General features: G+C 41.6%; 1 protein-coding gene across 5 annotated transcripts in view; it reads right to left on the bottom strand.

The window, feature by feature from the left end:
• UTRN (utrophin) overlaps positions 1-22,323 on the bottom strand; it is a 594,587-nt gene that overhangs the window by 3,906 nt on the left and 568,358 nt on the right. For all 5 annotated transcript variants that reach the window (XM_037894924.2, XM_043543078.1, XM_007056268.4 and 2 more), the window contains 3 exons: positions 11,439-11,547; positions 9,573-9,659; positions 623-645 (listed from right to left, as the gene is read on the bottom strand). In XM_037894924.2, coding sequence (XP_037750852.1) covers positions 623-645; positions 9,573-9,659; positions 11,439-11,547 — 219 coding nt within the window. The remainder of the gene's footprint in view (positions 1-622; positions 646-9,572; positions 9,660-11,438; positions 11,548-22,323) is intronic.

Here is a 22,323-nt window from a genome sequence, read left to right as displayed (position 1 = left end):
CTGGCCATCTTCTTACCATACTGTATCTCTACAAAAACTGGGGGTGTGGAACTTTCATCAGAGAACTCACGGGGCATGTTTGAAGTCCTCTGAGAGCCTGTTAAAAAGTAAGGTTCTTCTCTGGAAAACAATGCAAGTTAAACTAAGGGTTGGGGGTGGGAGGGATAAATTAAAGGGACTGCAGCCCCAAGTTATTTAGTCATTGACTGTAAGTCACAATTTAATTTATCCCCTTCAGAAATGATCATAATTTGGGAGAAGCCATGAAAATTAGACTATTTCTGTTATTTATAGACATAGGGCATTACTTTCTCATATAATTAGTGTATATATTTACAGCTATTTTTGTTATTTATGTTTCTGCAATTTATAACAGAAGTTACTGAAGTTTTATTAGCAGACATTCCATCCAAGAAAAAAAGTGCCATCTGTTTTTGAATGACCTTTTTTGACTTACTGATACAAAAAATCAGTAGCATTTAAATCAAACTAGTTTGCTTCGTTTTTGTCAGCTGAATGCGTATACCTGAAAGCCAATAATTTGTTACAAAACCAAAGGAGCTCTTCTGCCTGTATTATATTAACACTACTGAAAGAGTGCACCATGCAACATGTACCATACCTGCGGTCTGCCAGCGAGACTTGCTGTAAATACACCAAAAAAAAAAAGAAAGAAAAAAGTTAATATGCAAACGTACAGAATAGTACGAGAGTTAAATATTATTGTATTCAGAGAATATTTGCAACACAAGGAGAGGAAAATTTCATATGTGAACTTCATAAAATGTAAAAGCTGAATGGTGCTTTGAGGGCCAAGGCATAATTTTCTTAGCATCATAATTACTCTAATTTATCACATCATTGTAAACACTGAGCATGTGATTTGCTGACAGTTAACACTTTGTGTCTTATATATCTATACAATATTTAAGATTGCTGCATTTCAGTACTGTGAATGATAAATGTGGGTCATTCTCGAGAAATCTGGATTCACTTAAAAGTAATAATATAAATATTATAAATATTGTGTTAACTATGTGGATAGCTCATTATAAGTGCAACCATAACAACAACAACTGATGATCATCCCTTAGGGATCAAAGACTATATGGACTTGTACACTAACTTCCTTAGGGTTACGCTAAAGGACCAGGCCCCAGTAATGCTCTCCCTGTTAAGTTCCACTATATTTTTTTCCAATTGATTTTCTTTAGATACATTTTAACAGAAGAGGTCAGTGCTGTATTTAGCAAGATTTACAAAGCATATTAACGAAGGTGAGCGGAATACCCAACAACTTAGGAGCAAGAGTAAAGGTCAGGATGTGGGAGGGAAAGAAGCACACAAACACACAGGAATCTGTGAAATATCCTTGGCAAATATGTAGTGAGCTATATTCCACAGCTAACTCTAGGTATTTACTTCATTAAAATGAATGCGTTTCAGGAAGTCTTTTAGAAATTGCTAGAGAACAAACAGCCAAAATGAAAAAGGAGGGGGTGGGGCAAAAATCTCAGGCAGTGATGTTTTCACAAAAGAACTGTTTAGCATCACGTTATGAAGGTTACAGGTCAGAGATTAATAAGTCAGTGTCATTAAAACCTCTAGCTACCCCTTTGTCTGTAACAAATTGGAACAGATTGTGTTCACCAACTTCCCCTCTTTGGTACATGCTAGTAAACACAAGACAGAGGTTGTGACTAAACTGCACCCTTTTCGGTCTCTATGTATTTATCTATTTTAAAGATACCTGTCTATCACGGATGTGTGTACAGGCCTATGCTCCTGTGTAAGACATCAGTGTACTAGTACAGAGCACATTTCATACCAAAGTGGGCATTTCACAAAACTAGACAGCCAATAAAAACAGAATGCTTTGCCAAGAGTGAGGATAGTCCAGTGGTTATGGCCCTAGCCTAGGATTTGGGAGACCTCAGTTCAATTCCCTGATCTGCCACAGACTTCCTGGTGATCTTGTGCTAGTCACTTAGGCTCTCTGTGCCTCAGCTCCATATTTGTAAAATTGGGATAATAGCACTTTCCTATCTCATAGAGGTTTTGTGAAAATAAATGCTATATCTATACTAGAGAGCTTGCAGCGGCACAACTGTACCTGTGCCAACGGGTGAGGCAGCAGTGGAAATGTAGGCACCTAGGGGACTTTAACAGTGTACATTTAGGCACCATGGGATTTTAGGAACATCTAGGTTTAGACAGTAGCTTAGCAGGGGTTTTGAGCATGTCAAAGTGTCTAGACTTCGCATCTAAGCACCTAAAGTGAGAGTTAGGCCCCAAATCCTGTGGTTCTGGGCCTAAGTGCCCCCAGTTCTCAGGAAAGTGGTGGCACTGAGTAACTTCTAGGAGATGCTCAGTACCTCATAGAAGCAGACTTGCTGGCAGTTAGTGCAGAAGATATTTAATACCCCACATTATTGAAAAGATGGGATTGCTGAAGCATCGTGTACATTCAGTCTACATAAGCAATGTAGATTCAACTTTGTAAAGCACAAAGGACTTCCAGCTGGGCTAGTGACAGACTATTACACGGCTCCCATTAATTACAGCAGCTTGGGGAATCTGTTTTAGTCTGGAGGAACTCAATTCTTGTTTGCTGCAATAAACAGTAGTGGACACGGTCTATATACCTTTATGAAATGGTTATTAAAGAAGTATGTTACCTGACGTTCTATTTGTCATAAAAAGTCCTTTAACTTGATTATATGAATTATAATTATATGAAACCTGATCCAGGAGACAGAAGAAAAAAATGGTGGTAGAATACACAACAGAACCTCTTCCCACCCTCTAAAAAACAAAAAACCTGGATATTTTTATCCACTTTCAGCAGCAGAGAGCCTCCCTTTCCCAGAGAGAAAAACGGTTACCTATCTCTCGTAATTGTTGTTCTTCGAGATGAGTTGCTCATGTCGATTCCATTCTAGGTGTGTGCGTGCCCATGTGCACAGTCATCAGAATTTTTTGCCTTAGCGGTATCCATAGGGTTGGCCGGGGTGCCTCTGGAGTGCCACACTCATGTGTCAGTATATCAGGTGCTGCTGCCCCTATGCCCTCTCAGTTCCTTCTTGCCGGCAACTCTGACAGAGGGGCCGCAGGGTCAGTAATGGCATACCAGTCTCCCGGATCCAGGGAGGAGATGATGGAGGCCAGGGAAACCATGCGGAACTTCAACTTATTGAGATGTTTGTTGAGTCTCCACAGGTCCAGAATGGGTCTTAGGAAATAGTGGAAGTAGAATCCTTTCCTCCTCATTTCCCAAGGGACCTCCTCCATTGCCCCCAGCTGGAGAAGGCTGTTAACCTCCTGAACAAGGAGTTGCTTGTGAGAAGGGTCCCTGAAGAGGGATGGGGAAGGAGGACGGGGGGGGGGGGGAGGGGGGGGAGTGGCGGCCCAGAATTGCAGGGTGTATCCTAGACATACAATTTCTAGCACCCAATGGTCCAAGGTGACCCATGACCAGGCCAAACAGTAGGGACGAAGACGGTCGAGGAAAGGATGAGGTGGATCTGGGGAGTTGACTCTCGAGCGCACCCTCAAAATGAACGCTTCTTGCCCCTGTGATGTTTCGCCAGGCCGGGTTGCGCAGGTGAATGGGAGGAGGAAGGGCAGCGACGACTAAAACTCGTGTCCCAAGGCCATGGCAGCGGCCGGAACTACTTCCTTGCCAGCTGAGGTGTATGCAGATCCAGCGAGTCGAGTGTGGCCCGAGTGTCCTTTAGTCCGTGCAGCCTTGCATCTGTCTGCTCTGCAAAGAGTCCAATCCCATCAAACGGGAGATCCTGGATCGAGGAGACTGGAACTGTGCCTCATGACCACCGCTGAGGTGACCGCCCGAACAAGGTCCTTTACCCATGGTCCTTCTTGCTTGGTGCCTGGTCATGCTTTTTTGACTTCTTCTTGGGCACTGGCTAAGGGGAACAGTGCCAGGTAGGGCCCGGTGCTGAAGGTGCACTATGAACCGAGGCGGATGTACTGAGAGTGAGGCCAGGTGGAGAGCAGCCTCCATGAGGAGAGCTCTCAAACGGATGTAGCGCTCTCTGTGTGTCTTGGGACAAAAGTTCGTACAGATATGACACTTTTCTTTTACATGCGATTCTCCCAAGCACTTCAGAGAGCTGCCTTGGGGGTCACTAACAGGCACAGACCTGTTACAGTCAGTGCAGGGCTTAAAACCAGGAGACCAGGGCATTCCCTGCCTGGGGCAAAGTCCCTGCCATGACCCTAACCTACTAATTACAGTGCTTAACTGGTAAGTCACTAACTAACTACAGTAAACAAAACTATTTACAACTCTAATACACAAAGTGAAAAAGAAACTGCTGACCACTTGGCAAGGCAAGGGAAAGAGGTGCTCTGACCAACCACCCCGAGTGGTAAGAAAGAACTGAAAGGGCATAGGGCCGGTGGTGCCTGATATACCGAAGCATGAGTGCGGCACTCCAGAGGGTGCCATAGCTGACCCTTACAGATACCACTAAGGCAAAAATCTCTGACAAATGTGCTTGTGGGCGCGCACACACCTAGAATGGAATCGACATGAGCAAATACTTGAAGAGGAATTGTTATTTTTCATAGTTAATTTCCCCCCTTTTTTTCCCTGGGGAAAAAAAACAAAACAATGTTTTCCTGACTACAGAAAAAGGTCAAAACCATCTTATCTGTTGAGGATAACGGACCCTTATCATTGTCCCATGGACCAGTTAATGTCATTGCAACATACAAAGCTTTCCCAACACATTCTATTGTGGATTGTAAGATTTCACTAGAGAAGGACTTCACTGAGGGACTGTATTTCCATTAGATTTTATTTTTTTGAAATTGCAGCTATCATGAATTTGCTCCCAGGCTCCTTACTGAGTCAAACTCAGGGAAATTACATATTAAAAACTGGCTGTACTCGAACATTACACTCTTACAAAATGACAGACTCTGTCTGTCATTAACTCACTCTACAATAGTGCCTCATCTCACGTCACACATGCTGAAATACTCAGCGACAACAAGTTGAGTTAAAGAATAATAACAATACCTGTACTACTACTAAATATCTTATTTAGGGCTGTCGATTAATCATAGTTAACTCACACGATTAACTAAAAAAAATTGTGATTAAAAAAATTAATCGCAATTAATCACAGCTTTAATCGCACTGTTAAACAGAATACCAACTGAAATTTATTAAATATTTGTGATTTTCTACATTTTCAAATATATTGATTTCAATTACAATACAGAATACAAAGTGTACAGTGATCACTTTATATTATTTTTATTACAAATATTTGCACTGTAAAAATGATAAAAGAAATAGTATTTTTCAATTCAGCTCATCAAGTACTGAAGTGCAATCTCTATCATGAAAGTGCAACTTACAAATGTAGATTTTTTTTTTTTGGTTACATAACTTTGTAAACAAAACAGTGTAAAACTTTAGAGCCTACAAGCCCACTCAGTCCTACTTCTTGTTCAGCCAAATCGCTAAGACAAACAAGTTTGTTTACATTTACAAGAGATAATGTTGCCCGCTTCTTATTTATGTCACCTGAAAGTGAGAACAGGCTTTCGCATGGCACTTTTGTAGCTGGCATTGCAAGGTATTTACGTGCTAGATATGCTAAACATTTATATGCCTTTCATACTTCAGCCACCATTCTAGAGGACATGCTTCTATGGTGATGATGCTTGTTAAAAAAATAATGCATCAATTAAATTTGTGACTGAACTCCTTTGGGGAGAACTGTATGTTCCCGCATTCTGCCATATATTTCATGTTATAGCAGTCGCAGATGATGACCCAGTGCATGTTGGTCATTTTAAGACCACTTTCACTGCAGATTTGACAAAAAGCAAAGAAGGTACCAATGTGAGATTTCTAAAGATAGCTACAGCACTCAACCCAAGATTTAAAAATCTGAAGTGCCTTCCAAAATCTGAGAGGGACGAGCTGTGGAGCATGCTTTCAGAAGTCCTAAAAGAGAAACATGCCGATGCGGAAACTACAGAACCTCAAACACCAAAAGAGAAAATCAACCTTCTGTTGGTGGCATCTGACTCAGATGATGAAAATGAACATGTGTCAGTCTGCACTGCTTTGGATCATTATCAAGCAGATCCCATCATTAGCATGGACGCATGTCCTCTGGAATGGTGGTCGAAGCATGTAGGGACATATGAATCTTTACTGCATCTGGTATGTAAATATCTTGTAACACTAGCTAATACAGTGCAATGGGAATGCCTGTTTTCACTTTCAGGCGACATTGTAAACAAGAAGTGGGCAACATTATCTCCTGCAAATGTAAACAAACTTGTTTGTCTGAGCGATTGGCTGAACAAGAAGTAGGACTGAGTGGACTTACAGGCTCTAAATTTTTACACAGTTTTATTTTTGAATACAGTTTTTTCTGTACATAATTCTACATTTGTAATTTCAATGCTCATGATAAAGAGATTGCACTACAGTACTTGTATTAGCTGAATTGAAAAATACTTTCTTTTGGTTTTTACAGTGCAAATATTTGTAATAAAAATAAATATAAAGCGAGTGCTGTACACTTTGTATTCTGTGTTGGAATGGAAATAAATATATTTGAAAATGTAGGAAACATTGAAAAACCTTTAAATAAATGGTTTGAATCAATCAATAAATCAATTGAACAGGTTATGATTAATAGACAGTTTCTCAACAGAACAGCAAATAAGCCATTACACTTCACCCATTGCTGTCTTTAGTGGCTGTAAGAGACAACGCAACTCATCAAATGTGCACACAGCACCCATACACTTTTATCATAAGTAGAACTCATCATCCAACATTTATAGCAGAAGTTACTCTGGAAAATGCACTGCATAATACACATTAGATGTGTTTCAACATTAAATTACCTGCCCTCTTGATCTGACCCCTTCCCCTGCAACTAACAAAAGAAACCGAACTCCTTAATGAAGATGAATATTGTACTATGCTTCAATTTTTAAAACTGAACACTACTTTACAGTTAGAATGGTCTTAAACCTCCCTCTCCCACTACTTATTTGAATCTGCTCCAAATGTTTTGATTACTCAGTATGTAAGAACCACAACATATCCATTTTGCACCACTGCTGAGCAAACGAATTAGCCTTTGGACCTACCTCTCAAAAACCAAATCTTAGCCTGATGTAATTTTAAATGAGTGAGATAGAGACCTAAAATAAGGTTTATAAATAAAACAGCAGGTATAAAGTTTAATCTAAGTGGGGCTACTCCAGCTTCATGAAAAGGAAATATAAAAAAGCACAGCTGATTGGGCTGCAGTGAAGGAATTTCTCAAAGTGAATTTCTGAAAGGAAATTCTATTTTGAGCAAATAGCACTAGTTAGCTAGTGAGATCTTTGCAATGGTTACTGGTGATACTTTGGCAAAAGTGGCTGACATTACTACTAGTAAACCCCAGAAGTTATATTGCGGCTAACGGCATCCTGCATTGGGGAGGGAGATGGGGAAGGGGGGGACGACACCAACAGGAAGGGATCACATCAGCTGGAAGGATTGCGGCTAACTCTGTGAGGAATGCTCTGGTGGTGCTAGGGAAACTCATATCAGAGTGGGATGCAGAACCACTATTACAAGCTCAGCTCCACTCCCCAGTGTAGAAAGGGCATGGAGTTTAGAGTTGCTGTGGGCAGTAGATTCTTCCACTCCTGTTCAGGGAAAGCACAGACTGGGATTATGGCTGTCTCTTGAACAGGAATGCAAGGGAGCTAAAGAACCCTCCATTCCCTGTGGGCCTGAGCATGTCCAACCATGATCTAACCCCATATTGCTTTCACCATTGCATTACAGGCCTTTACCAAAGCAAAATAAAAAACATGGGAGGAGAGGATACTTTTCCTTTGCATTTTCCATTCACTACAGTGACAAAGAAACAGTCTTATGGCCAAATGTGAGCGGCGCTGAGCACCAGCACTACTGACTGACATCAGTGAGTTCCTGCAGCATAGCACCTCTCAGAATTAGGCCCTTAACATGCACTATAGCGGCCAGTAATCTAGCACTAACTCAGGACCTCAGGGGACTGTTGAAACAAGCCATGTTTTGCAAGATACTAATTTGCTTTCTCAAAATGTGTAAAATGCATTTTCTCTGATGCAATTCTTCAAAGACACGCAAAGTGTGTCGGAGAGATAAAGGGAGCGTTTTAATAGGGTTCAGCAGAGTTTGAGAAACGGAATACAACAGTGAGCGAATAGCTGACCTCTTTGGCAGGGATAAGAGATAAAAAACCCTCAACATTTTTCCCCCTAGTGGCCATTTTCATTACTTTGTGGACATTTAAAACAAAGCTTTACAAAGATGCTATTGAACACCAGAGCTTTTATGGATGTTTTTGCTCTTGCTTAGCTAATACTGAAAACAAATTTGTTACATATTATAAACACAAGCTCCCTGCAACATCCCACAGCTAGGAGCAATAGCATATACACAGTGCTGGCAGAACTAAAGGGATTCTATCTTGTGTGACCAGAGAATGCATTGACAGTAGGAAGAGAGGTCAGCAGATACATGAATTAGCTGCTGTAAAGAGCTCACAGGTGTCGGAAGTGCCTCCAGCTGTATAATCTTTTCCAGGGAGCCTTCACAGCACTGGAAAAGAGACCATGATTCTCTCTCCTCCTCCACCGCCCTTCCTACTTCTCCTCATGGCTGGCCCAGCCTCCATGCCTTTCTTGCAGGTCAACAGAGTGTCCCTTCCATGGGGCATGGAGGAAGGCATTCCAAGGAAGGCAAAGCAGTCTCACCCCTGGATGCTGGAAAGCCATGCACAGAGGGTGTTCTCACTGAGTGAATTTAAGTGGGTCAATCTGGTCAGGCTCAGGAGGCAGTGTGTGCTCAGCCCTCAGGGGAGAAGGCTATGCCTGATGTCTCTCTCTCCTAATATTTTATATGGTTATATTCAATCTATTTGAAGATATTTTAATTGATGCTGCCTAGAAAATTGCACAGATTCCTGATCTGGGAGGTCAGTGGTGTGGTGAAGGACCCAATCCTGCAGCTCCTATTTTTCCCCAACTCTCACTAAATTCAAGAGAGATCACTGGCACCCAGAATTCCAGGGGCTACATTTACTACTGGTATACGTGAGCATAACTCTATTTACATCAGCGGAGAATCTGGCCCTGCATCTCCATTTCTTCTTCTAGACACAAATGAAGATCCTGTTTGAAGCAAACTGCTTTTCTTAAAGTAGGCCACGTTAGAGTGAATATTTTTTTTTTTAAACACAGGATGACTATGATTTAATTTGGCTTCATTTTATCACTCGCTATGTACGTTAAACAGTTTCAAAGAACAGGATTACACAGCCATCACATCTTGGCAAACATTCTTATCAGAGTTAAGCTTCATTTTTCTTGGTCAATATTCTGCATATGACCTATTTGCAAATAAGGTTCAGTCTCATATCTATACTGCTCCGTGTTAAGTTTCCAGAGAACGACAAGGGGACAGAAGCAATGGCGGGGGGGTGGGGGGAGAAGAGAGGGAGACAGATTTCACTATACTTAACACTTACAGCAGCAAGTAGGAAATGTGCTGTTGATTTGTTCCATGACATCTGTTAGATCTGTGCTGGTATCATGAGGTGGGCCTAACAAGTCATCTGCAGATATGACAACAAGATAAGCAATAAATTTAATAAGGGGGAAAAAAAAAAAAAGACAACAGATTCTGAAAGTCATTCCCATCTAACCTACCAGCTAAATGCTCTTTTATATTTAAACTGAAACCCCCTACTTGAAGCATTTGTAATGGAATGTGCAGGAATTGCTCATTGATAATTGACAATCCTGGGAGGGGAGGTGGAAACTCAATTATCAATTTACAACTGATCTAATTTTTCTATTATTAAGGCTTAACCACTGTGCCTGAGATTTAACCAAAGGAAATTGCCCACATGAAGCAGAATGTAAGAACTTACTGTTAAAATAAATAAATTATTCTCTCATCTTGTTAAGCATATTTGGCAGCTGCACATTTGATATTCTGCTTTATTTTAAAACAATTTGCCGCACAATTTCCAAAGCAAACAAATCTGAGATTTTTCAAAAAACATTTATCTTCCAGATAGTCTTTGTTCAATATGCATCAGCAATCCCATCAGTGCAAATGTTTTTCAGGCCATTTCCTTGTTTGTTTCTTAAAGGGCTTCTTAAATTTAGCCAATGAAATGATTAGGGAAATCCTTTTGCTTCACTTTTGGCAGTGTTATTACAAAGCATCATATATAAATCTATCAGTTCATGAAAACAGCATGACAAAAGTTCCATGTCACATTTACATTTTTTATGCCAATACTGAAAGAAAATGCTTTAGTATGAAAAACAAAAATCAATGATTTCTTAAAAAATTGTTTCCACTGCATTGGAATAAGATTATCAATAGTTCAATGATTTGCATACAAGGAGTGGTGGTTTCTCCCCTCTTAGCAAAGATTTAATCTCTGAGGCCTTGAGTCAGGAGTTTAACCCTATTAAAGGTTTTAAGCACGTGCTTAAGTTCAACTGAAGTCAATGAGAATTTGAATTAAGTGATGTCCTGGTAGGGATGGATTTAAGTATGTGCTTCAGTGCTGTCCTGAATTGGACCCAGAGTCCTGTAGTAATATAGCTCCATTACTTTTACAAAACACCACGTAGTACTACATCTATACAATATTATTGGAATTAAAATGTACATCAACTGTTAAAATAAATGAAGTATGTTAATTGAACAAAGTATGATGCATTAGTCTTGTTTTTTAGTGTTTATCTGCAAAGGTTTTCCCAGCCATTTGTGAAAATTATTGAGGTTCCAATAGAGTAAGGTTTAAAATACCCATTTAGGTAAGATTCACCCATGTGCAGAGGGTCTGCACAACTTAAATCCCACTGAAATCCTAACAAATAAAAGTTTTTTCATCAGAATGTCACTATAAGAGGAAGAAGGTCATTATATCCAGAATTGCATTTAGGACTAGGAAATGATACTATTTGCTGTCTTTAAAGAAAGAGTGCTTTGCAGCCTATCCTTATGATGTGAGATGCATACCACAGCTGTAGGTTCCTTCAGTCCGATGGGATTTAATTCTTCCCTTGGTGCATTAAGGGATTGTGTCAGTAATTCCCCTTCTCAGAAGGGACAGGAGACCAAGTAGTACACACTGTCATCCATTACTCATAAAAAAACAAGTCCTCTTTCCCCAAATCACAACACTATATTATTCTTCTCATGATGCCCAGCTCTGAAAACTCCTACTACCAATTGCAGTGAGCTTTGCACCCAGCAGTGTTAGCTACAAATTTATAATGGGACTAATATTGCTACTTCAGGCACACATTAGTAAAACTGGTTGCAACCACTTGTAGACAAACACGGCACAATATTTGACCAAAGTACTAACCTGTCTGATGAAACTGTGAGCTGGTGTCCTGATCAAATGAGTAGCTGTGAGCAGAATACTGGGGTGAAGCACAGGAAGAGATTCCATTAACTCTGGAATCTGATTCAGGCTGAAAGAGGTTTAAGAAACAAAAATTCCATCATTATAGTAACAGAGAAGTTTACATGTACCAAGTTGCATGCGTGTGTGTGCGTGTGTGTGTGTTGTTCCCTTTTTAATCACTGTCATCCATTTTTCTTCCTTTTCTCTTCTCATGTTATTTCTTGTTTCCTTTTAATTCTTCCCCACTCATCTTTGTTCCAACGTGGGTTGATCTTAGGAAGATATAGCTTATAGGAAAATAATCTATAAAGAAGATTTGACCTTTCGATCTTGTCATACTCAGCCTCCAGTTAGCTCCCTCATGTTAAGGCAGTGTTTGGCTGTGCATGTGTTCCACAGAGTAACAATCTCCATTACACAAAACAGTCCACTCTTCTTGCCCAAACCCCTTGGTCAGGCCAGGAAGGGATAATATGAAAGAATCTTACAAAGGGGTTTGGGTCTTCCATTAGACTATCTTGGAAACCTTAGGAGAGGTTAACTCCAAACTCTTCAGTCTTGTATAACTTTATAAAATTCTCCCCACACACCAAGTCGAGCAAACGCTAGTTTTCAATAAGAATTATGTCCAAATGAAGTTTAAAACTTCAGCTGCTTTTGTTATAGCCTGTTCTAAAATGCATGGAGTGTGCATTTAAAAAAAAATGTGTGTGTGTGTGTGTGTGTGTGTGTGTGTAGACATGAATATAGCTGAACTGCTTTGTAATAGTGACCATAATGTAGTTAAATATAACCTGTAGGGGGAGAAATACCAAAGAAACTCAAAACAGTAGCATTTAACATGAAAAATGAGAAGCAAGCTAAATGGAAATTAAAAGGAACAGTCACTAGAGTGAAACGCTTGAAAGTTGCATGGAAAAAATTTTAAATCATCATCATACTAAAGGTCAAATTAAAGGTATACTCCAAATTAAAAATACAACATTAGGAGGACAAAAAAATGCCACCATGGCTAAACAGAAGAGTAAAAGAAGCAGTTAGGGACAAAGAAGACATCCTTTAAAACTGGAAGTCATATCCTAGTGAGGAAAATAGAAAGAAGCATAAATCTCTGGCAAGTGTAAAAGTATAATTAGACAGGCCAAAAATGAATTTGAAGAGAACCTAGCAAAAGAGACAAAAACTAACAGCAAAATTGTTTTGAAGTACTTCAGAAGCAGGGAGCCTGCCAAGCAATCGATGGGAGCACTGGACAACCGAGGTGCTAAAGAGCACTAAAGGAAGACAAGGCCATTTGGAGAAATTAAATGAATTCTTTGCATCGGTCTTCACTGCAGAGGCAGTTGGGGAGACTTCCCATACCTGAGCCATTCTTTTTAGGGGACAAATCTGAAGAACTGTCCCTGACTGAGCTGTCAATATAGGTGGTCTTGGAACAAACTGATACATTAAACAGTAATAAATCACCAGCACCAGATGGTATTCACCCAAGAGTTCTGAAGGAATTCAAATATGAACTTGCATAACTACTAACGGAGGTATGTAACCTATCGCTTAAAATAGGCCTCTGTACCAGGTGACTGGAGAATAGCTAACATAACACCAATTTTTAAAAAAAGGTTCCAGAGGCAATTCTGCTAATTACAGGCCAGAAATCCTAACTTCAGTACCAGGGAGATTGGATGAAACTATAGTAAAGAACAGAGTTATCAAAAACTTAGACAAACACAATATGTTGGGGAAGAGTCAACACGGCTTTTGTAAAGGAAATCATGCCTCACCAATCTATTAGAATTCTTTGAGGGAGTTAAAAAGTATGTGGACAAGGGTGATCCAATTGATATAGTGTACTTGAACTTTCAAAAAGCCTTTGACAAGGTCCATCACCAAAGGCTCTTAAGCAAAGTAAGCAGTCACGGGATAAGGAGGAAGGTCCTCTCTTGGATCAGTAACTGGTTAAAAAACAGGAAACAAAGGGTAGGAATAAAAGGTAAGTTTTCACAGTGGAGAGAGCTAAATAGAGTTCACCAAGGATCTGTACTGGGACAAATGCTGTTCAACATATTCAAAAATGTTATGAGAAAAGGGGTAAACAGTGTGGAGGCAAAGTTTGCAGACGCTATAAAGTCACTCAAGATAGTTAAGTCCAAAGCTCACTGTGAAGAGTTACAAAGGGATCTCACAAAACTGGGTGACTGGGCAACAAAATGGCAGGTGAAATTCAATGTTGACAAATGCAAAGTAATGCACATTGGAAAACATAATCCCAACTATACATACGAAATGATGGAGTCTAAATTAGCTGTTACCACTCAAGAAAGAAAACTTGGCATCACTGTGGATAGTTCTCTGAAAACATCTGCTCACTGTGCAGTGGCACTCAAAAAAGCTAATAGAACGTTAGGAACCATTAGGAAAGGGATAGATAATAAAACAGTAAATGTCATAATGCCACTAAATAAATACATGCTATGCCCACACATTGAATACAGAATGCAGTTCTGATCACCCCATCTCAAAAAAAGATATATTAGAATTGGAAGTACTATAGAGAATGGCAACAAAAATGATTAGGGGTATGGAACAGCTTCCATATGAAGACAGATTTAAAAGATTAGGACTGTTCATCTTAGAAAGGAGATGACTAAGGGGGGGGATATGATAGAGGTCTATAAAATTGTGAATGATATGGAGAAATTTTCAGAGTTCCTAAGCACCCAAAACTACTTAAAATCAATGGGGGTTCAGCAGTGATGAAAATCAAGTCCTAGGTGACTCATGTTGGTGACCTAAAAATTGAGGCACCTAGTCAGAAGTTATTTCTAAAATGTTGGTTGTATTTAGTTTGAGTATATGTATACGTGTACATACACACACACTATATCTATATATCTATATCTAGATATATGCACAATTCTGTGTGCATACACACACAAATACATATAAAATGTAAAAAGATCAAACGGTTGGTTCAATGTAACATAAATCCCTTCTGATATTTTTGAGTTTGTTCAAACATTCCTAAAAAAATTCATTTTGAGGAAGAGACTAGTCATGGAAAATTCCAGCTCCAGAGTTAAATATTTTGGGAAGCTATGAGTATGTGTAAACAGTATGTTTGCGTAGGCTTGCAACCTTAACCACTGTTATCATGTATGCTGCTGAATGCAAATTACTCATCTTCCATGTTATTTAATTAAACCTGGAAAAAGCAGCCACAGAAATTATTTTAAAGAATAATATTTTAGGACTAAAGTGGAAACAATTACTGTTTAACATTCTGACTTTTAAAACTTAGACTGAAAAAGTATTTAGATAACTAAGAATGATGTTAAATCAATGCAGGGAGTAGGAAAAAGATGGAAAAACATAACTCCTTCACTGAAAAACCCTGCTCTCCTTTCCAGCTCAAACAGCCTTAAGTGAAACATTTAATTTCCTCAGACAATTTCTAAGTAAAAGATACCTAGAAATTGTTCAACGATGTGAATTTGCCTTCCCCTCCATAGAAAGAAATATTCCATCAGGCACTTTAACAAAGTTGTTTTTCTCCTTTCCAAACGTCACTTTTTCTTTCATTATGACAATGTCAACTCCAGCTTTGAGTACACAGCATAAATCAAGGAACACAAGTCTATATTCAGCGGAGACATAGAAATGCTTTCAGGATCTCCAGGTGTTTTATTATCAAGAAGTTCGCAGGCATGATGGCTGACTGTTGTGTAGTTAAGTCACTTGCCATTCAACTTCAGGCTCAAATCTAACTAGAGAATCCAGATAAAATGAGTTTGTTGTTGTTCTTAAATTAGTGAAGACCAAGGTAGTGAGAAAGCTGTCACAGACAATTTCGTACAGCTGCTAGTCTCAACTTGGGAAAAGCCTAGAACTGCAGTGGCACAGAGATTAAAGGTCAAGACAGATTGCTTCTTCTAGAACAAGTCTGAGGTCAGTGGCATGGCAGCTGCCTACCTACCTAACAGGTGGACTGAGATTAGTAAGAGAGAGAACATTTGAATTCTCAAAGTTGCTAGAACCCTGGCTAGTTTTGGTCACCTCACCTTACAGCTGTAACTGTGAACAAAAAGGTGCAGAGAAGGGTAAGGAAGAGGATCAGTGTTATGCCTGGACTTCATACAAAGCAATACTATAGCAATCAACACTTTCAAATTTCACATATAGATAAACTGAATTAAGCCTGGTGAGAGATTACAAAACCAAGATTAATTAGGATAGAAAGGAGATCTTGAGGGATTTAGAGGTAGTGGTGAAAACAGATTATTTCCTCTTAATTATGCCATTTCACAGCATGAGAACAAGGAGCTTGCTTGGTGAATTCAACGGCAGTTAAATTTAAAACAAATAAAAGGAGATGCTACTGTACTCCACATGTCTGTAGTCAGCCTATGGAATTCATTGCCACAGGAGGTGAGAATCAAATATTGCAGCTGGATTTTAAAACAAGCCTGTATAATTTTATAACCAGTAACATTTCATGCATGCACACTTTAAAAAGGGCGGCTATGCCAAAAAGGATCATCAAATCTCACACTTCAAATGATTGTTGCAGAGGGCAAGAAAGAATCTAGGACTGCACAACTGGCCAGATAAATTATTTTGCCTTCTCTGAAGAATCAGATACTAGAAAGAGCATACCAGGCTTGATCCAGTATATATATAAATAAATCAATCCATCCATATAGCTCTTTCAACCTGAGGATCTCAGTTTTTTTTTTAAATATCATATCATCCCCATTTTGCTGATACCGAAACTGAAAGTGTCTTGCCCAAGACTACACAATGGGTCAGTGGCAGAGCTGAGAACCCAGGAGTCCTGACTCCCAGTAAATGCTCTACCTACTAGAGCTCACTAGCATAACACTAAGCAGTCTACTTTCTCCCATGTCAACCACACACACATGTATCACAGAAAAGTTCAGGCAACCATTCAAAACGAGGCAGGCAGCAACATTATACCAAATGAGATAAGAAAATAGGCCGAGACTTTCCCCTCCACTGGGGCTGCTTTGTGCCATGCTGCTGGACAAATAAAATCCAGAAAAAACAAAAGTAGTCTGAGCAGTGCGCATTTTGCTCCCCAATCCAAAATCATTTTAATCTGCAAACAAATAAAGAGAGAAGGTGCAGGCAGGCTCTTCTCCAGAGAACTCTGAAATTCTGAAGCAATTTTCTACATTTTAGTAGACACTTCAAAATAGATTTTGAACAACCTCTCTACGTCCCATGCAACTGTCTTCCCTCAAGAGGAAGCTGGCAGTGTTTAGAGGCTAGGACATGTATAAGAAACTCTCTCTTCTTCCCTTGTCAGCTGCTGTTGCTTTTCCACCCACTGGTGGGAAAGAAAAGGAGCCACAGGAAAAGTCAGCCAGGCATCAGCTTCCTTCTCCTGCACCCACCTCAGATTTCTTTGCCAGGTACATCCTTACTCCACTAGTCGGAGAATGAGGGAAGTTAGCTCTCTGCTTTTTGGCAAAAAGAGGGGGAGCTGTACTCTACCCCGTTCCTCCTTATGGTCTAAGCCTGTGCCTACTGAAGTAACTGGCAAGCTCCCATTGACTTCAATAGTGCAGAATCAGGGCCCATATGAAACCTCTGTTCAGTAGATTAGTCAAGTAGGAAAGAATCACCACAGATCTGTAAAGTACAGATTTGTAATGTCCCTAGTAACAGGGTCTTGTTTTTGAGTGCAGGACTGGCTCGAAGCACCAGCAAAGCAAGCACGTGCTTGGGGTGGCACATTTCCAGGGGCAGCATCCGGCCACCATTTTTTGCGGGGGGGCAGTTGCGCTCTCCGAGCCACGCCACTTAGACGGGGCGAGGGCGCCGCACCCCTGGCCTCAGTGGGAAGGGGAAGCCCCAGCCCCGGGATGCTGAGCTGCCGGGCCCAGCCACTACCTGGGGAGGAGAGGGCGAGTCCTGCCGGGGCTGCGCCACCGCACCTGCGAACTGGCTGCTGTGCTGCCTTGTGCCACCCCTTATATCGGGGCTTGTCAGCGCGGCCGGGCGGGGGAGGGGGGAAAGCCCCTGCACGCCCTGGGAGAAGGTGACGTCACTCCTTCCGCTTCCAGCGCCGCCTGTGAGCCCCAGCCCCAGCCGAGCTTGGGGCGGCAAAAAACCTAGAGCCTGTTTGTGTGGCATGGAACCTGTAGTTTCTAAAGGAGTTGAAGACGGAAAAGAAAATAGCTTTTTTATGTCTCGTCTTTACAATTAATATGTCGGTGTCAAAACTGTCACATGCCAGTTCTGTTTCACCTCCATGTTTGGCACTCTAATCAAACAGACAGACAAACATGACAGTGCGTGTGTATATATGAGAGAGTGCATGCATATGTCTGCTACGTTTGTTCCCTAAAGAATTTCCTTCAACACTCTCAAATACAGATCAGACTGTTATGGCAGGACAGTTTTTAAGTTTCATTAGATTTCTCCCCACACATCTGTGCGTAGAGACACCTACTCTGCATCTACTGGAGAAAGAAGTACCAGTGCTTTTGGATTCATTGACAGGTTATTATCCCAAACAACGATCATGAGGTTACCCACTGTAACTAGGCAGCTGAGTGAGAAAGGACGGTCTTGCAGCTGACAGAAGACAGGAACAAACAGATGATGAGAAATGCCAGTGATGGCAAAAAAATTACTGTAAATAGGACAGTATTTTCAGACTAATACTAGTGATTATTATAAAGAAACATTGCGACAATCAGCTAACCATCCATCTCAACAGTGATGAAAAATGATCTCTTAAATCACATATCTTTAAAACAGATTTCTTTAAGGAAGTCAATAAAATTAAAGGAAAAGCAATAAATAAAATTTATTTGGACTTTCAAAAAGCTTTGATAAAATCCCTCACAAGAAAAGAAAGAAGGGACAGCGTTGAAGGTAAAGGTTTGTCATGGATTAGAAATTGGCTAAGAGACAGAAAACAAAGTAGGAATAAATGGTCAGTATGGAAGAAGGTTAACAGTGGGGTGTCCCAAGGATCCAAACTAGGACCAGTGGGGATGATAAATGCATTAATGATCTTTCATATAAAATAAAGCAAAGAAATGCACCCTTGAAAGTACAACTGGAATTATTCATAAACACTGATGTGCTCTAAGCGAATCACTGAGGAAAAAGGCCAAGGTGTCATTGTAGACAACTCACTAAAAACATCTGTTTAGTGTGTAGTAGTGTGTAAAAAAGCAAACAAGATATTAGGCGTGTACTTAGAAAGGCATACCAAAAACTATGGAAAATATTATGTAAACCAGCGGTACACCCGCACCTTGAATATGGCACTCAGTTTCTGACCACCCCACCTCAAGAAGGGTAGAGCAGAAAGAGAAATGGCCTGGGAAAGGGCAGCCACAATGATTAGAAGCATCAAATAGCTCCCATATGAAGACAAAGGAAAATTAGAGCTATTTATGTCAGAGAAGAGGTGACATGATAGATGAGTTTAAAATAATGAAATGTAGAGTGAAGGTGAATTGTGCTCTTCCATTTACCCAGTCAGAAAGAACCAGGGGACACTCAATAAAATTAAAAGGCAAAGCTGCTACAATTTTTTTTTTTTTGCACAACACAGAATTCACCTTAACTGCCAAATGATATTATTGAGAAAAAGAGCTTATGAGGATTCCAAAAGGATTACACAATTATATATACACAATAAGAATATCCACAGTTATATTGGACGAATAAAGAGTTTTAAGGAATGTAAACCCTCATACTTTAGGATGCAGGCTAATTATTAACTATCTGCAGTTCAACAGAAACTTCCCTGATGAGCATGTTACTGCACAACCACCTTTCAAGGAGGTTTTAAAAACCTTCCCCTGAAGCACCAGGTAATGGCTACTGTCATCTCAAGATACTGGACTAGATGGATCACTGATAGGAAGAAACAGTTACTCACCTCCTTGTAACTGTTTTCTTCGAGATGTGTTGCTCATATCCATTCCAAATAGGTGTGTGCGTGCCACGTGCATAGTCGTTGGAAAGTTTTTCCCCTAGCAGCACCCACCGGGTCAGCTGTGGAACCCCCTGGAGTGGCGCCTCTACGGCACTCAATAAATAACCCTGCCGACCTGGTGCTTCCTCAGTTCTTTCTTGCCAGCTACTCCGACAGAGGGAAAGGCGCGTGGGTCTGGAATGAATATGAGCAACACATCTCGAAGAATGACAGACAGTGAGAAGGTGAGTAACTGTTTCTTCTTCTTCGAGTGCTTGCTCATATCAATTCCAGTTAGGTGACTCCCAAGCCCTACCTTGGAGGTGGGGTCATAGTTATGGAACAACAGACTGGAGCACTGCTCTGCTGAAGGCTGCATCATCTCTAGCATACTGGGTTACGGCATAGCGAGTGGCAAATGTGTGCACAGAGGACCAAGTTTCCGCCCTGCAGATTTCCTGAATTGGCACGTGGGCCAGGAACGTTGTCAATGAGGCCTGCGCCCTCGTGTAATGGGCCATGGAGAGCCGGGGCTGGAACGTTAGCTAATTCATAGCAGGTGCAGATGCAGGAGGTAATCCACAATGAGATCCTCTAGGACAAGATCGGGAGACTTTTCATACGTCTGCTACCGCCACGAATAGCTAGTTCGACTTTTGGAACAGCTTTGTGCATTAGATGTAAAAAGCAAGCACTCATCGAACATTCTGAGAGTGGAGCCATTGCTCTTGGCTGGTCACATGAGGTTTAGGGTAAAACACCGGCAGGAAAATGCCCTGGTTGGAGTGAAATTGGGACACAACATTTGGAAGAAAAGCCGGGTGAGGCCTTAGCTGCACCTTGTCCTTGAAGAAGACTGTGTATGGAGGGTCAAAGGTGAGGGCCCTGAGCTCTGAGACCCTCCTTGCCGAAGGAAGGAGGAGGAAGGTGTCCGCAAGGGAGCCCTGGCTCTGGAAGGAGCAGAGCCTCGGGCACTTCCTGTTGCTCCGAGTGGTGAAGAGATCGATATGGGGAGTTTCCCACCTCTGGAAGATGGCGAAGATGACACCCGGCCAGATGGACCACTCGTGGTTGTGGAAAGATCAGCTGAGGTAGTACGAAAACTCGTTCTGTGATCCTGGGAAATACGTCTCCTCCAAATGAATAGAGTGGGCTATGCAGAACTCCCACAGCTGGAGGGCTTCCCAACAGAGGGGAGAGGAATGGGCGCCACCCTGCTTGTTTATGCAAAACATTGCAGTTGTGGTGTCCATCCTGACTCCTTCACATGGACCACTCAAGTGGACCTGGAAGGTCTGGCACACGAATTGAACCACTCTCAGCTCCTTGAAGTTGATGTGGAGTGAGAGCTCATCTTGAGACCAGAGGCCCGGCATCTGAGGGTCCCCCAGGTGTACGCCCCACTCCCACGCCAACATGTCTGTTACCAGGGATGTGTCTTGTTGGTTGAACTACCAGCCCATGGACTGGAGGACATGACCTGGAAGAGTGACCACAGAGTCCAGACTGTTGCATCCCGGGCAGTACACTGACGCAAGCCAAATTTGGAGAGGTCTGAGATGCATCCTGGCATGCTGTACCACATATGTACAAGATGCCATGTGATCGAGTAGTCTTAGGCAGGCCCTTGCTGTGGTGGTAGGGTACCATCGGAGACCTTGAATGGAGTCCAAGATAGTTAGAAAATGGGTCTCCAGCAGGAATGCTCTGGCACAACCTGAGTCCCGCACTGCCCTGATAAACTCTACCCTTTGAGCTGGTATCAGGGTCGACTTGCTCTTGTTAAGAAGAAGGCCCTACCTGATGAGCGTGGATCTCACGATACATATCTGTACTTCTACCTGGTCCCTGCAGTACCCCTGGAGCAGCCAGTCGTTGAGTTACCTGCCTCCAGCGAAGGAAGTCGGCAATGACTGATATGCACTTGGTCACTACCCGAGGAGCTGTGGACAAGCCAAAGAGGAGAACTGTAAACTGGAAGTGGTTGTTATTGACCACAAAACTGAGGTATCATCTGTGAACAGGATGAATGGATATATGAAAGTGTGTGTCCTGGAGACTGAAGGCGGCAAAGCTGTCTCCCACTTGTCCTTGTTGAACCTCATCAGATTTCTTTTGGCCCAATCCTCTTATTTGTCTAGGTTCCTCTGTATCCTATCCCTACCCTCCAGCGTATCTACCTCTCCTCCCAGTTTAGTGTCATCTGCAAACTTGCTGAGGGTGCAATCCACACCATCCTCCAGATCATTTATGAAAATATTGAACAAAACCGGCCCGAGGACCGACCCTTGGGGCACTCCACTTGATACCGGCTGCCAACTAGACATGGAGCCATTGATCACTACCCATTGAGCCCGACGATCTAGCCAACTTTCTATCCACCTTATAGTCCATTCGTCCAATCCATACTTTTTTAATTTGCTGGCAAAAATAGTGTGGGAGACCGTGTCAAAAGCTTTGCTAAAGTCAAGGAACAACACGTCCACCGCTTTCCCCTCATCCACAGAGCCAGTTATCTCATCATAGAAGGCGATTAGATTAGTCAGGCATGACTTGCCCTTGGTGAATCCATGCTGACTGTTCCTGATCACTTTCCTCTCCTCTAAGTGCTTCAGAATTGATTCCTTGAGGACCATGATTTTTCCAGGGACTGAGGTGAGGCTGACTGGCCTGTAGTTCCCAGGATCCTCCTCCTTCCCTTTTTTAAAGATGGGCACTACATTAGCCTTTTTCCAGTCGTCCGGGACTTCCCCTGATCACCATGAGTTTTCAAAGATAACGGCCAATGGCTCTGCAATCACAGCCGCCAACTGCTTTAGCACTCTCGGATGCAGCGCATCCGGCCCCATGGACTTGTGCTTGTCCAGCTTTTCTAAATAGTCC

The sequence above is a fragment of the Chelonia mydas genome, chromosome 3 (genome assembly GCF_015237465.2).
Source record: "Chelonia mydas isolate rCheMyd1 chromosome 3, rCheMyd1.pri.v2, whole genome shotgun sequence".
Lineage (NCBI taxonomy): Eukaryota > Metazoa > Chordata > Testudines > Cheloniidae > Chelonia > Chelonia mydas.
Note: the sequence above shows the minus strand (reverse complement) of the source record. Positions and strands in the feature narration are given on the sequence as shown.